At 50.7% G+C, this 15311-nt stretch overlaps 1 protein-coding gene across 4 annotated transcripts in view; it reads right to left on the reverse strand.

Moving 5' to 3' along the window:
- Positions 1 to 1483: 1483 nt before the first annotated feature.
- The window catches only part of OSBP2 (oxysterol binding protein 2), a gene marked incomplete at its 5' end in the record, with an annotated part of 105742 nt that continues 91914 nt past the window's right edge, over positions 1484 to 15311 (reverse strand). For 2 of the 4 annotated variants that reach the window (XM_084253865.1, XM_084253867.1), the window contains 9 exons: positions 1484 to 1742; positions 1911 to 2140; positions 9231 to 9415; positions 9491 to 9586; positions 9658 to 9761; positions 10041 to 10161; positions 12644 to 12889; positions 14039 to 14185; positions 14419 to 14473. In XM_084253865.1, the coding sequence (XP_084109991.1) occupies positions 1597 to 1742; positions 1911 to 2140; positions 9231 to 9415; positions 9491 to 9586; positions 9658 to 9761; positions 10041 to 10161; positions 12644 to 12889; positions 14039 to 14185; positions 14419 to 14473 (1330 nt within the window). In that variant the 3' untranslated portion in view covers positions 1484 to 1596. Of the gene's footprint in view, positions 1743 to 1910; positions 2141 to 9230; positions 9416 to 9490; positions 9587 to 9657; positions 9762 to 10040; positions 10162 to 12643; positions 12890 to 14038; positions 14186 to 14409; positions 14474 to 15311 lie in introns of all 4 variants that reach the window. The other 2 variants (XM_084253866.1, XM_084253864.1) reach the window with 2 other exon arrangements.

Consider the following 15311-nt stretch of genomic DNA (forward strand, 5'->3'; position numbering starts at 1 on the left):
GTTGGTGGGTCCTCACCCTTAGGCCGTGACCCAAAAGCAGACACATGGTGAGAAACAACAATAACAGGATTTATTTACACAGAGAGAGGAGGGAGAAAGGGAGAGAGAGGGAGGAAGGGAGTGTGGTGAGGTGGGCGAAGAGAGACAGAATTTGTAGGCTGGCATGTGGCCAGATGCCGTCTGCCCTACCCCAGATAGTGTCCACTGAGCAGGGACTGGGGTCCGAACCGAGGCTGTATGTGGCAAGCCAGTGGCTTTTCCACAGACATCCCTCCTCACCAGCATTTTAACTGCTAAAGCCCCAGCAGTTTTAACTACCCAAAGCTCAGCAGTTTTAGCTGAGCCCCATATCCAGGTGATATGGGGCGGCCGGGTTCGGGGCGGGGGCTGGATAGCTCCACCTTCTACCACTGAGTTGGTTATGAGTACCATCCACTGGCTCAGAGGTTGCTCCTCACTGTATTTCTTAGAGCCCAGTCCCCCCACTGTTGGCTGAAGCCACTGGGAGAAGGTCTGAGGAGAGGGCAGGGCACAGCTGACAGGAGGGCCAAACTCAGACAGGAGCACCCTGTCTTCATCATTTTTTAACTTCCACAGACCATAGAAATTTAAGCAAAATAGTTATTTTATATATATTTATATGTCATATATATAAATCAGGCAAATAAAGAGTTCAAGGGGTGCTAAGATAGAGAACCCCAGAGCCGGCTGAGGCGGAACACTGGGTCTCTGCACCAGCCCAGGATGAGCCAAGAGTTTATTCATTATTGCTGATTTGGGGCCTGGTTCCGGGGTGGAGAGCACCTGCAGGCCCTGCCCCCCTGCCCTTTCTGGTCTCTGGGGCTGCCCAGCTAGGCAAGGGGCTCTTGCCCTCAAAGTCACATGGGGCCTCTTCAGCTTCCCTCCCTCCCTAGTGGTGGGTGGGATTACAGCTCCAGGAACAACTGACTTGTGCTCTCAGGGGCCAGCGTGGGGCTCCTGTTCCCTTTTCTGTGGGCTTTTCTGGGCTCCTGGGGACAGGCAACTTAGATACAAAGGGGATGGGAGTGGGGCTTGCTAAGTTGAGCTAGAAAATACTCCCAACTCAAGGGGTCTGGCTGGTTTCCTGATGTCTTAAAAAGAAGGGGCTTTTGCCAGGACACTTTTGTGGCAAGAAAGCACACTTAGAAAGTTTTCTGCTAAGTGTTGTACTAAAAAATATTTACTAAAACATCTTGGCTGGAAAGAAATGGAGATTATTTTCTAAAAAAGTCAAAAGCAGCTCCCTAGGAGGGGCCAGTTCCTCCCTGGGTGGGGGCTGGTGACATGGGCAGCCCGTGGCCCTGCCAGCCTGCCTGAGTTGTAACTGGGAGGTAGGGTCCAGATGGAGCCCAAGTCTATAAATGAAGGGGCTCAGGTGACATGGGGCACCTGGGGGGCTGGAGAGAACCTGGGTCAGCACTTCCTCTTTCCAAGGTGGGAGCCCACAAAAAAATGTTAAAAAGGGAGGGGGCAGGTAAGTGTAGGGGGGAGGGCCACTGAGTACTAAATTGAATGCATTAAAGAAAAGGTGGACCAGGCTGTGCAGGAGCCTGTATTTGCAGGAGCGGGTATCACTCAGAAGATGTTGGGGCACATGTGCCAATCCTGCCTCTCCTTGGCCTCCCAGTAGCCGCCCTTGTACATGCAGGCCATCTCCCCGGTCAGTGGGTCCAGCCTCTTCTCGAACCACAGCGGCATGTACATATCGACCTCCTTTTCTGCTGGTGGGCACAGCGAGCGAGCAGTGGGCTATCGGCCTCCGCTTGTCCGCCTCACTCCCGTCCCCTGGAACCCATTCTTCGTACCCAGGGACACCTCCCTGGCCCCATCCCACCCCGTCCCTCTCCTACCCCCTCCATGAGGGCACCCCAAATTCTCCTCAGCCTCACCGTCCTCTGAGCCGCTGCAGCCCCGAGCGCAGGCCTCCAGCCGGCGGCGCCTCGACAGGCGCTGCTTCTCCTCCAGCCTCTGCTTCTCCATGTTGGCCTGGTCCCAGTGCCCCTTCTCCATGAGCCGCTGGTCGGGCCGCAGGCGGCTGTCGGTGGGCGCCACACCGTCCTCCTGCTCGTTGAGGGTCAGGGCCAGCTCCGAGAAGTAGTACATGTTCTCAGCGTTCTCCCTGCGAAGGGGGTGCTGTGAGCCACCAGCACCTCCTCGCCCCTGGCTCCCTAGTCCCTCCCTGTGTCCATCCAGTGACCCCGGAAAACCTAGCTGCTGGCATCCCTCCTGCAGTTACCTCCTGCACCTCACCCCCACCAACCCCATATTTTGCCACTTTCAACTTGTCTGGGAATTGGCATAATTCTTCCAGTTTTTCAAATTCGTCAGCATAAAGTTATTTTATAATATCCTCTTTAGCATGTCCTTTTTGCTGGTGAGGGAGGTGGCCCGTGCTTTCTCTTGATTCTGAATAGTCCTGGGAGAGGTGGTCCCTTTTTCTTCATTGGTTGAAGAAGAAACTCTCGATTCTGTCACTTTTAGCTGGTTCTGCGTTATCGATACTGCTTTTATATCCTTCCTTCTCCTTTGTTGGAGTTTACTGTCCTTTTTATAACTTCTTGAGATGGATGCTTAGCTCACTGTCTTTCAGCTTTTTTTCTTTTTCTAATTTGTGCATTTTAAGGCTACATATTTTCCCCAACTACTGCAGTAGCTGAATCTCCCACAATCTTGATGTGTTATTTTCATTATTACACAGTTATATTTTCTAATATCCATATCTGCTTTGACCTATGGATTAGCTGGAAATTTTATTTAAGTGCGCAAATATCTTGTCAACTTTATTTCTAGTATAATTGCCTTGGAGTAAACAGTGGACTTGGTAAAATTTCAGTTCTTTGAAATTTCCTTTATGGCCCAGTATTTGGTCAATTTTTGCAAATGTCCCATGTGTAACAAGACAGTGTGCTTTCCACATTTGTAGAATGCGCAACAAGTTCCCCACCTGGGAAGTAGGTCCTGTTGTTCAAACTTAGCGTATTTTTTTTTTTTTAATAGAGGCATGTTTTATTTATTTATTTATTTGTTTGTTTGTTTGTTTTGTTTTGTTTATACAAGCCCTGGGTACAGTCAGAAGCGCGGGAGGGTGAGAGAATTCACCAGAGCCAGAGCGGGGAGCAGAGCAGGCAGAAGGACCGAAGCACACTGCTGAGGGGAGCAGCGGGCGGCAGGAGAGGTCTGCGCGCCATGTGGGACCCTCCTCCGGTGGCCGGGGAGCCAGCCGGGGATCGAACCGGCGCTGCAGAGGCCGCGGGCAGCTTCGCAACCCAGAGCTCAACCGCTGCGCCACCGGGGAGGCACACGTATTTATTTTTTGCCTCTTTTCATTACTAAGAGAAGTTAGAATTTCCCACTTACGTTGTAAATTAGTCCATTCTCCTTATATTCCTACCATCTTTGTATATGATTTTGGACCTATGTTACTATAGAGTTCAAATTTCAAACTTTCTCCTGGTAAACTAAACCTTAATCTTCATGTCCCTCCTAGGGACAGTTTTTTCATTTTAAAGTATGTCTTTAAATCTAGCTGCAGCAGCTTCTGTTTGACTTGTATTTCTATTGACACCTCTCTTTCCATCTTTTAATTTCCATCTTTATTTTCTTATTTCAATGCCTCTCTTTTAAACCACATATATTTGGATTTTTAAAAATTTGCCTGAAACGTTATCCCTCTTTTAATAGGAACACTTAATATAATTATTGATATGTTGGATTAGAATCTTGCTTTTTCTTGTTTTGCTCCTTTGTTTGGACCTCAGGTGCACAGCTTTAGATTAGTCATAATCCTTGGTACATGATACCCTCTCCCATGGTTCCTTTTTTTTTTTTTAAGATTGATTTATTTATGCATACAAGAGCTGGGTTGTAGGTCAGAGGTATGGGAGGGTAAGAGGATTCACCAGAGACAGAGTGGGGAGCAGAACAGGCAGATCCATTGAAATGCACTTCTGAGGGGAGCAGCTGGTGAGACAGGAGAGGTCTGCTGTTCCATCTGGGTCACCTGGTGGGGAGGGGTAGGGATGCAACTCGTGCTGCAGTGGCTGCCCATAGCTTCATGGTGTTGAGCCTTAACCCCTTGTGCCACGAGGGAGGCCTCCCTCTCTTTTGGTCCTTACATTGCCTTTGATTTACAAATGTGCCACTCTAAACAGAAGGTAGAATCCTGATAACAAATACAGTTCCATGTTTAACCATTGTCACCAGCCACCCCCTGCTCAGGTAGCCATCAGCAAGACTCCTGGGTTCACTAGTCCCTTGCTTTCCATTTTAATATAATTTTATTGCAACTTTACAGTTAGTCTTAAGTGTATATACTTGTTTTTAGCTGTATAAAAAGAATCTCATGATGTACATAGCCTTCTGGGACTTGTTTTTTTACTTAGTATTACATTAAGATCTAGCTATGTTGTTGCATGTTGCTGTGGTTCATTTATTTCAACTACCATACACTAGTCCTTATGTGAACATACCACACTGATTTCCTCCCCAAAATGTGGGTTGTTTCCAAATCTTTGCTTTGGGATAATCTGATGCATGTTTCCTATTGTACACTTGCAGAGTTTCCCTTGGGTATACTTAGAAGTGGAATTCCTGGGCTGTACCCTGTGATGCTCTTCTTTAGAGGTAAGACCATATTGCTCTCCAGCTTGGTTGCATCACTTTTCACACTCCCACTAGCAATGTGTGCGTGATGTTGTGGACCCATATCTCCTTCAACACTTGATATTTTCACTTTATCCAAATCAAATGAATGTATCCCATTATGCTTTAATTTGCATTACCCTGTCCACCACAATACCGGTCAGTTCTATGAGGACCGGCCAAGTTTCTTCTCTGAAATTCTTGTTCATGACTCTTGCCATTTTTTCCCCACTGGAATATTTTTGATTTATTAATTGATTTTGAAGGTCTTTATGTATTTTTATTTATTTTTAAGATTTTATTGATTTATGCATACAAGAGCTGGGTGAGGTGCAGGGGGGTGAGAGGATTCACCAGAGACAGAGTGGGGAGCAGAACAGGCGGACTGTCTGAAATACACTGCTGAGGGGAGCAGCGGGTGAGACAGGAGAGGTCTGCTGCACCATGTGGGTAGCTCCCTGGCCAGGGATCAAACTTGCACTGCAGTAGTTGTGGACAGCTTCATAGTGCTGTGCTTAACCCCTTGTGCTACCAGGGAGGCCCCTGTCCTTATTTTTAAAGAATATTTTCTACTTTGTTTAGGTTTGTATGTTGAATATTCTCTAATTTATTAGAAAGGAAACTCAGAGAAAAACAAAATTAATGAACTTATATACTACTTAGGGCAGCACATTTCCTTTTGAAACATTGCCTTTGTTTTAATATCTTTTCATTATCATTCCAGCCAGTTTTGATGTATTTTCATTATCATTCAGTTCTAGTACTTTTTATTCTAATTTGTTATTATACTCATGAGTTATTTAGCAACTCAAAACTTTTCCCCACTGTCCTTAACTTCTAACTTAAGTACCTTGTAATAAATAGGTTATGGGTCTGCTTGCTATTCTGTAACTTGGTTGAGGCTTTCTTTAGCGTTTAGTACATCACTGATTTTTGCATACATTCCAGGCATAGCAGGGCAAAAGTTCTGTGGTTGTTGCACCCATAAGTATGTGTATATCCTGTGTCATTTCACTCTCCTTTATATCCTTGCTGTTTTATTCCCCCTCCCACCTGACCTATCAATAAGTGAGAGGGATACATGGAAACCTGCCAGTGTGTGATTAATGTATCAACTATCACTTTAAGTGTTTTACTACCAATTAAGTATTTTGTACATTTTTGAGGCTATTCTATTACATGCATAGTATTTGAAACTATTACATCTTTTTGAAGAACTCAACCTTTTATCATTATATAGCAATTCTTTTGGCCCTAAATAATGCATTTGTTGTCAAATTTGTTTTACCTGTTATTAAATATAGCTTTACCTTTTTGGTTAATATTTTTATGATATGTCCTTTACTTTCAAACTTTACAAATCTTTTGGATATCTTAGAAAGTGCATCTATCTGGAGTTTTAAAAATCCAGGCAGTATTTTACTTTTTAATTGTTGAATTGCATTTGTAGGTATGTATTATGCATACATATTTATACATGTATATGTAGTATGTATAAAATACATATTTATATATCTATTATGCTTGAACCTTTTTCTGTGTTAATTTACTGGGTTTTTTTTGTTTGTCTTCTTTTTTTTTTTTTTTTGCATTTTAGGGCACTTGATAAAAACTGTTATTTCAAAACAGTCAACAAAAGTAGTTATCAAAAATGCACGCATTCTACTTGGCTCTCCGGGCCTGGTGTTTGGTGTTCCCATTTCCTGCAGGGTTATTCTGTCCCGGCCAGCTTCAGCTTTACCCTTTCTTCTGTTGGGCCCCTTCTCCCCCATCTTTGCAGAGGCGTTTTTAGGCTTGCGCTCTGGCTTTGGGGGTGGGGGAGCAGGGTTAGCAGGTAAGCTGTGGATCTCTTCGGTGGCTTGTCCGTCACCTTGGCTCTGTCTCCCTCTGCCTCCCCTTCAACTGGGTGTGGTGGCAACGGCTGGAAGTAGGCGCTGGACACCAGGGTGCCCAGCGGGTGGGCTGTGGTGGGTCCTCTTCTCTTACTGTTGGTATTTGTTCCAATTTTTCTTTCTTTTTTCTTTTTTTTTTTTTTTTGTGGGACCCTCGCTGGCAGCCGGGGAACGAACAGGCGCTGCAGAGGCTGCGGGCAGCCTCGCAGCCCAGCGCTCAACCGCTGCGCCACCAGGGGAGGCCCTCCAATTTTTCTTTTTGATCTTAATTGTTTTTAAAATCTTATATATGTCTGTTCCTTCTAATAAGCATTTAGCATTCCTTCATATCCCTTGGTGTCCTTCTCTAACTCACCGAATACCGTCATGTTACCATTACCCACATTTAAAATTCTGTATTATGAGAATATTTTCTCTTTTCCTTTGGTCTCAATAATTATTTTAAGACCACCTTTTACTTTGTGCGTCTTTTACAGCATTTGCTGGATTTTCCCCTCTGTGTTATAAGTACTATTTTCTTGGATTTTTCTGTAGCTCACCTTCTGAAGCTGGAGACATTTTTTTTTCCAAATCATACTCTCCTATTTGATAGCTTGACTGGGTAGAAATATGTACTTTCCAGTTTCATTTTCTTCATGGCTGATGGCTCTGAAAAAGCTTATGTCAATCTGATTCTTCATCCTTGACTGAAATCTTCTTTTACTCCTCCCTGGAAGCTATTAGCATTCTCTGGTATTCTTAATTTTCAGCCTAGCAAGGTCTAGGTGAAAGTTTTTCTTTACCTCTTGTCTTTGGTATGCTACAGGTCCTTTCAAGCTGAGGTTTTTATCTCAACATTTTTATTTTGGGAAATTTATCTCCTTTATTTCTTTACCTATTTCTCCTCCACTTTTATTCCCTTCCTTTCCTTCTAGGATTCCAATTAAATGTATTATTTTAGTGATTTCTTTAGGAGTACATCTGCAGGCTTCATATAGTCAAATCTCGACCCTTCTTTTGGGTGGCTTGAGGACACTGAGGCAGCTTTCCCCGTTTATCCCTCTTCTGATGTTTGCAATTGTGGGGTCCTATTTTAACTCAGTGCTTTAGATTTTAAACCCCCAAAGACATTATTATTCTTGTTTTTCAGTGTTTGCTTAGCTTCACATAGTTTTTGTTATTCAGTCATACACCTCCAATTTTCCACCTGGCATCAGTTTCCTTCTACCAGAGTACCTCTGTTAGTGCAGGTGTGTGAAAATATCTTTCTCTTGAAAGATATTCTTGCTGAGTGTATAATTCTAGGCTGGCGGTGAGTTTTTCTTTTTTTTAAAGTTTTATTTATTTTTATACAAGAACTGGGGTACAAGCCAGTGGTCCGGGGTGTAAGAGGATTCACCAGAGACAGAGTGGGGAACAGAACATGCAGATGGACTGAAATACACTGCTGAGGGGAGCAGTGGGCGGGTGAGACAGGAGAGGTCTGCCCCACCATGTGGGTATCTCCCTGGCTTGCCGGGAATCGACTGGCACTGCAGAGGCTGCAGACAGCTTCACAGCGCTGTGCTCTACCCGCTGCGCCACCAGGGAGGCCCTCCTTGGTGGTGAGTCTTTCTGCACATGGAAGATCTCATTTGATTGGTTTTTTTTTTAATGTTTTTTTTTTTTAATAGAGGCATGTTTTATTTATTTGTTTGGAGGGTGAGAGAATTCACCAGAGCCAGAGCGGGGAGCAGAGCAGGCAGAAAGACCGAAGCACACTGCTGAGGGGAGCAGCGGGCGGCAGGAGAGGTCTGCGCGCCATGTGGGACCCTCCTCCGGTGGCCGGGGAGCAGCCGGGGATCGAACCGGCGCCGCGGTCGCCGGCAGCTTTGCAACCCAGCGCTCAACCACTGTGCCACCGGGGAGGCCCCTCATTTGATTGTTTTTAAGCTCCTATTATTGTGGATGAGCAGAGAGTTCCTCAGTGTGCTGTTCCTTGGAAAGCAATGCCTTTTAAAAATCTGACTGCTTAATATTTTCTTTTTGGGTTAGCTTTAACAGTTTCACTGTAGGTGTGGAAAATTCTTGTTTTCTTGTCAGATGTGGTCTCTTTCTTTCCAGGCCTGGAACTGTGCTAGACCTGCCTCATGCTTGCTGAGCAGGGGCTGTGTTGGGGGTCTTACCCAGATTCTGCCCTCTGGCAGGAGCGCAGGGCTGCTGGGGAGGCTGCTCCGAGTCTCTCCCTGGGGTGCAGGGGTAGCCTTTTCAAATTCTAACTTCTTGTCTTTTCCATGTTTTATCTCTTTATCTGCAGGGGTTTTTTTAAAAATCATTTCTTCTTCTTCTTTTATTTTTCCTATGCATATTTTCTGTTTCACTCTTTGGAATCTGCTTGGCCTGGTTTTATAGCTTTCTGTTTCTTCCAGTTATTTTCACATTTAGCTGTCAGCCTGTCTAAAGTTTCTGCATAGGACTTTCTGCCATCTCCCAGTGTCACAGCTCCTTTACCGTTAGGTGTCTGTGCTGGGGTGTCAGCCACATAACACTTGTCCGCCTGTATGGGGCTAGGGCCCCCTAACCTCCTATACCTGCTGCTCACTCCTGCCTGGCCCATAAGGATCCCCTGCCTGCCCACTTGCCTCCTCTTCTCCTTTCCCTCTCCCTCCTGCTCTTTCCCCCACTCAGCCCATGGACGCCCTTCATAGCCCCACTCACGGCAGTGGGTACTTCTTCCACAGCAGCTTGGCTGGCAGCGTCTGGTACACTGTCTTCTGCTTCCCTTCCATGTTGGGGCTGCTTGGGCTGCTCTGCACAATCTTGGCGCACTCCATCTGTTCATCCCACGAGCCTGACAGCACGTAGTGAGCCTTACCCTGGTTGTCACTCACCACGCCTGTCACCTGTGGACATGAGCAGGGCCGGCATAGGCGCGTGCCTCTCCAGGCCCCGAGTCTCTGGGAGGTGGCCTTGCTTACCTTCCGGGCTACATCTTTGGAGAAGTAGCTGTAGGGCAAGAACTTTAGCTGGCATCGGTCCATGGTCTTATGGTTCACGATCTCGATGTCCCCTGTCTGGAGGAGGAGGGCAGTGGTCAATGGCTAATCCTAAGCTGTAAGGCCCCTCCCTGAGGTCACCCCCTGACCTGGTCAATCCAGAGCTTGCCCACAATGATGTTATGCACAGTCGAGGTGCTCTTCCTCCACACATAGTGATTCCCACTGGTCTGGAATTCTAAGTGGATGGCACCTGGAGGCCAGATATGGGGTGAGTTTTGGTCTGCCAGGTTGGGCCCCAGCCAGCCTGCCCATAGCCCCAGAAGAGTGCCAGAAGCAGTGTTCATGCAGACTAGAGGCCAGGGCACAGGCCAGTGAGGCAGCCAGGAAGCCCGAGGGAGGTGGGGGAGCAGACCTGCCAGGAGACTGATGTCACTCTTGGAGGCCCCAGGCTGGCTTTTGGGTTGGTCACCCAGAGGACCCTTACCCAGAATGTCTTTTTGCTTTAGGAGAATACAGAGCCCCAGCTCACCTAGCGGCATGATGGAGAGGTATTTCCCCCGGAACTTGCTGGAGATGGTGATCTCCTGCCACAGGCTCCAGCCATTCTTGGAGAACACATAGTGTGCGGCTGATGGTGGGTGGTGGCTCACCTAGACCAGACCCACAGGACATGAGTATCTGCTGGGCACGGGCCCAGGCCTGCTATTCCGTACCCAGTACACACAGCTCTGTGTCCCTAGGAGTGACCCGGCTGCTCCTCTGGGCACCATGGGCCCAAGGCAGGCCCCAGGGAGGGCCGTGTCCTCAGCAGAAAAGCAGGTGGAAGGCAGTGGGGCAGCTGGGTGGCTTCCTGGGCCTGCCTTAACCCGCTGTGGGTGTGGGATGAGGACTGTGTCTCTGTGCCTGACTCTTGGGACTGTGAAATGGGGGTGACCATGAAGCCTGAACCTCAAGGATGGACTGTGACAGGCTACACAGAGGGCAGATAAAGTGAAGGGTTCTGCTTTACAGAGGACTTTTGTGCCCACTTTCTAGTTAACCTTCGCACATGCCTGCAAAGGGGTAGGTTTCTGTGCCGTGTTATACTAAGGAAGCCCAGACTAGGGAAGCCATTTTAACTGAAGGGCAGAATTAGGCTCTGCATCCCCACCAGCCTGGCTCCAGGGTGGAAGTCCACATGGGTGTCCCTGTCTGGGGCTCTGATGGTGATGCAGCTAGCTCTGCCCATGCACTCTGGGAGCTCCGTACCTCTGCCCTTTCCTCTCACAGCCACTTCCTCTCCCTGGCCAACGTCTCACCTGCCAGGAACCCCCACCAACTTTCCATTGTCTGTTCTTCCTCATCTCCACGATGCCCCTCTAGTCTCAGGGTCCTGGGGCCTAGCCGCCTCACTCTCTTAGGGGCCTGGTTGCTCTCTCATAGACTCCACTGAGCTTCTGCCTCAGCCTCCTGCCCTGAACTGTAGCCATGTACCCCAGCTGCTCACTGAACACCTCTACTCAGATGGCTTCTCAGACTGACTGGATCAGAGCTCATGCTGTCCCTGCCATTGTCACGAGTAGCCCCCCACACACACTTGCTTCCTCCATCTCAGAAACTCACCCAGTGCTCCTAGCAATAGGTGCGGTGCCCAATGTCAGTGCCATACCCACCACTACTGGCAAACTCAGTGGTGACCTTTCTCTGAGGTCTGTGCCACAGTTCTTTTCTCAGGCAGATCTAATCTTCCCAACTGCTCACACCAAAAGCTCTGGAGTCATCCATGGCACTTCTTAAGTTCCTCAACTCCTTAGCAGATCCTGGCTGTTATTCCTTCAAGATGTACCTAGCATCAGCCCCTTCTCACACCCCCCACCTCCCCAGGCCACAGTGCATGGGAACAGAAGCCACTCCTGGCCTCCCTGCTCCACCTGTGTTCCCTGTGCGCCACTCTTCCCCGTAGCCGGGGGACCCCATAAGACAAGCCGGGGTGTCATGCTTCCTTCATCCTGCTGTGACCACCTCCCACATAAAGCTAGAGTTCACAGGCTGCCCCCACTGCCTTTCTGTCCATCTCACCCCTTTCTCCTTCTCTGCATCAGCCAAACTGCTCGTTGACCACCCCTTTTCTAAAAGAGCCAGAAACATCCAACATACACAGTCATCTTCCCTCATGCCCCACCCCCCATACACAGACACAGACACCTCATCTGCTCACTTTGCGGCCGACTTTACCATCGGCACCGACCGCATCTGGCCATCATGGCACCTGTCAGCGCTGCTGACTGAAGACATGCATTCACCCAGTTCAGGCCGAGAACCCCCGGGCCACACTTACCATCTTCCCTTGTCTCCTTCCCTCCACTGCTCACCCCAATACCCAGGACATCAGCAAACCCAGTGGCTCTACCTTCCACAGACCCACACTCTGACGGCCCACCTCCCCTGGCCTGGCCACTGCACCCTCTTTCCAGGGGTGCCTGCCTTTGAAACTGACCACCAGACTCTGAGCCACCTGCTTGGTGAGCTCAATGCCAGGATCCAGAGCAGTGCCTGGCACACAGCACACCAGATGCCCAGCCTGAAATTCTATCCTGGACACCTTCATGCAGCGCCACCCACTCGAGCCCTCCCCTTAGCAGTCAGGCACCAGCAGAACAGCTTCTTTTCAGACAAAGACTCCAGGATTCAGGGTTCAGAGACCACTCCTGAGGCACCCAGGCCCTGTGCCTAGCTTTGGTTCTGCCCATGGGGAGAATACACATCTCAGCAGGGACGCCATGGAGAAGGGGTGGAGAAAATGGAGGTGAGCTGACCCCAGCTCCCGAACGCCTGACCTCTGCTGTCATTAACCAGGGCCCTGCAGGGCATAAGCTCCTCCCTACCGGCTGCCTTCTAGCTCAGTGGTGACCCGAGTTCCAGCCCACCCAGACTCCCCAGTAGTGCCCTATAAGCATCTCTCCACCTCTGTTCCACGGTGCCAACAGTGGCTCTCACTGCCACCTGGGATAGCGTGCCCCTGGACATGTCCCTGCGGCAGCTCCCTGACTGGACCTTGGCATGGCGGCCCTTTGAGAGGCCATATCCCATCCATCTTGCTCCAGTCCCTGGGCCTATCGGGAGCAGCTTGGCTGGAGTGTGAGTGGGCCTCACCTGCTCGCAGATGGAGCGCAGGCCCATGTCATCAAGGCGGTCCAGCTCAAAGGTCTCCCCTAGCATGGGGTTGAATGGCTTGGCGATGCGGTGCACGGTGGTGGAGTAGGAGGACACGGAGAAGGCCGCCACCAGGCACATCTGCTCCACCGGGTTGGTGCAGTGCACCGCCTTGTCCAGCAGGTGGTGGTACTCCAGGTCCTCCGTCAGCCGCTGGAGCATGGACAGGGGCTCGTTAAAGTTGACCTAGTGGGGGTGGGTAGGTGGTCAGGACCCAGGGTCAGCGGGCTGCCCACCTGTGAGGCCGAGCCGAGACTGCTGCTCCCCGCACACCTGGGTCGGCAGAGCACCCTTGCTTTCCTCAGATGCTCAGGGACACACCAATCAGAAGGCCCTTCAGGGCGAAGCTCCTGTGGGGGGGTCTAGTCTAAAACCACAGCCCCCCACCCACGCCGCCCAGCCCCTCCTGCCTCAGTTTCCTCCGCAGCCCGCATGACTGCTGACGTGCTGTATCGTGTCCACCTGCACTGCGTTCCTCGTCAGGCTCCTCTCCTAGGCTGGAAACGCCACGCGGTCCAGGGCGCGGGCTTGTTCAGCACTGGAGCTTAACACTAGTGAGTGACTGGATGCGTGGCTGACGCGGTAGGTCCTTCATGTTCTGAGCTATTAAGCCCGTCTTCTATCCGGGCTCCATGGAGGATCCCCGTCTTTGGCACAGAAGGGCCAGGCTGCTTTCCCCTCTGACACTGGGCCCAGCCGTCAGGCAGGACTCCATGTGCTCTCTCCTTCCTCCTCCCAGACGCTGGCAGGGGAGCTGCTACTTTCTCCACTTTGTGGACACAGGCCAGACACAGGAAGGGACACGGGTCACACGTGAAACTAGGTCTGGCCTGGAGCCCCCAAACTCTTCCTCTGTGGCGAAGCCATTGTGGCTTGGCAGCATGAGGGGGCAGCTCTGCCCTCAGCCTGCTGAGTGATGTCTCCGGGGAGGGCTCCAGGGGCGGCCCCCGGCATGGAGGAGGGCCTGCCGAGCCACACACTCAGCCCCATCCTGGAGCTCTTCGGTGAGGTCGGGACACCGGGACATCGTGAGGCCACATCAGATCCAGGGGTACCCTAGGGTTCCCCACATCTCTGATGAATGTAGATTCCCTCCCCAGCTCCTTCCCTCATTGCCTGAGGCCTCTGCTTGAGGTGGGGGGTTTGCAGTGGCAGTGAACATGAACATGATTCAGTGACTTACATACCACTCGGGTGCCATTAGAAAGATGACACCTGGGGCTGCTTGTACTTCACACAGGCCGCCACTCCCCATCCACGCACAGGATCCTATCCACGCACAGGAAAACCCCCTCACTGACCACCCACCCAGGCCGCGCCGCCCGAGCCGCCTACCGGCATGGGGATTTTGGAGAGCTCCCGGCCGATGCAGTTCTTCATGATGCTCCAGAGATTAAGACTGTAGTTGGGCTTGTCAGGGATGCGGACACGCCTCTTGATTTTGGGGGGTTCCTTGGGCACAAATGAAGCACCATCTAGCATCTGCCAGAGAAGCAGGGTGCATACATCAGCAAGGACCAGAGCATTCTCTGGGGACTCCAGACCTCGCCGTGACCTCCGACCCTGCAGTCCCTTGGATCTAGTCAGCCACCACTGGCACGCTGCTGTTGGAAGGGGCAGGCTAGCTCTGCGGAACTCTCAGATGGAGGCAGGTGAGAACCCGGAGGCAGTCACCCCTCCCCTCAGCCACCCTCTGGGGCTTCGACCTCACTTACATTGTCTGGCGAGGTCCAGTCCGCAGGACCTGTCCCTGTCCCACCCTCAGCTTTTCTGCAGGAAACACAAAAGGAGGGGCGAGTTATTTCCAAGTCCTGAGGTGCCTCTTCAGGGCCTGGCCACTTTCTGTCCACCCTCTCAGTGAGGTCTGAGAGGCAGCTCACTCCAAGGCTGCTGCTCTAGTGGGGGTGTCTAATTAAGGATTCTCTAGGGGGGGCTGAGAGGTCCTGGGTAGCAATTAGAAACTCCCACCTGCTGATGCTCTGCTGCAGTGACACTCTCCCCTGGGGCCAGCGCACAGCCCCCTCCAGAGAACTGGCTGACCCAGATGTGGCCAGGGGGCAGGCACAGCCTCTGGAAGAGCCCACTAAGAGACCCCATTGCATCCTTGCTGACTCCCTCATTAAACTGGGGTTCCAAAAGGGCAGGATGCAGGCTGGATGCATCTCTGTGCATTGAATACATGCGGGGGTGGCTTGCAGAGCAGCTAGCTGGATGTGCTACGGCTGAGGAGCCCAGGTTCTGTGGAGCCCCAAGGAGGGGTGACCTGGGCCAGCTGGGGTGGAGGTGCCTGGCAGACAGGGCCTCAGGGGATGGGAAAGAATCGCCTTGTCATTAAGAGGAGACAGCGCAGGGCACTGCAGATGCGGACAGTGAGCAGAGGACCTGCCCACCCCCAGTTGCAGCCGCAGCTCCAGGAAGGGGCTGTTTGGGCTCCGGAGCCCATGGAGAGTGCGGAGCATGGGGGCCACCTGCACTGGGTGGGGGGGGCAGAGGCCTGAGGCTTCTTCCAGCAAGGGAGGAAGAGTGGAGGGGAGCCAGCCTGACAGGACCCTCCCGGCTGCAGAACCAAGAGGGTGATATTGCTGAGGGGTAAAGTGGAAAGATTTTC

This window comes from Talpa europaea (assembly GCF_964194135.1).
Source record: "Talpa europaea genome assembly, chromosome: 14".
Lineage (NCBI taxonomy): Eukaryota > Metazoa > Chordata > Mammalia > Eulipotyphla > Talpidae > Talpa > Talpa europaea.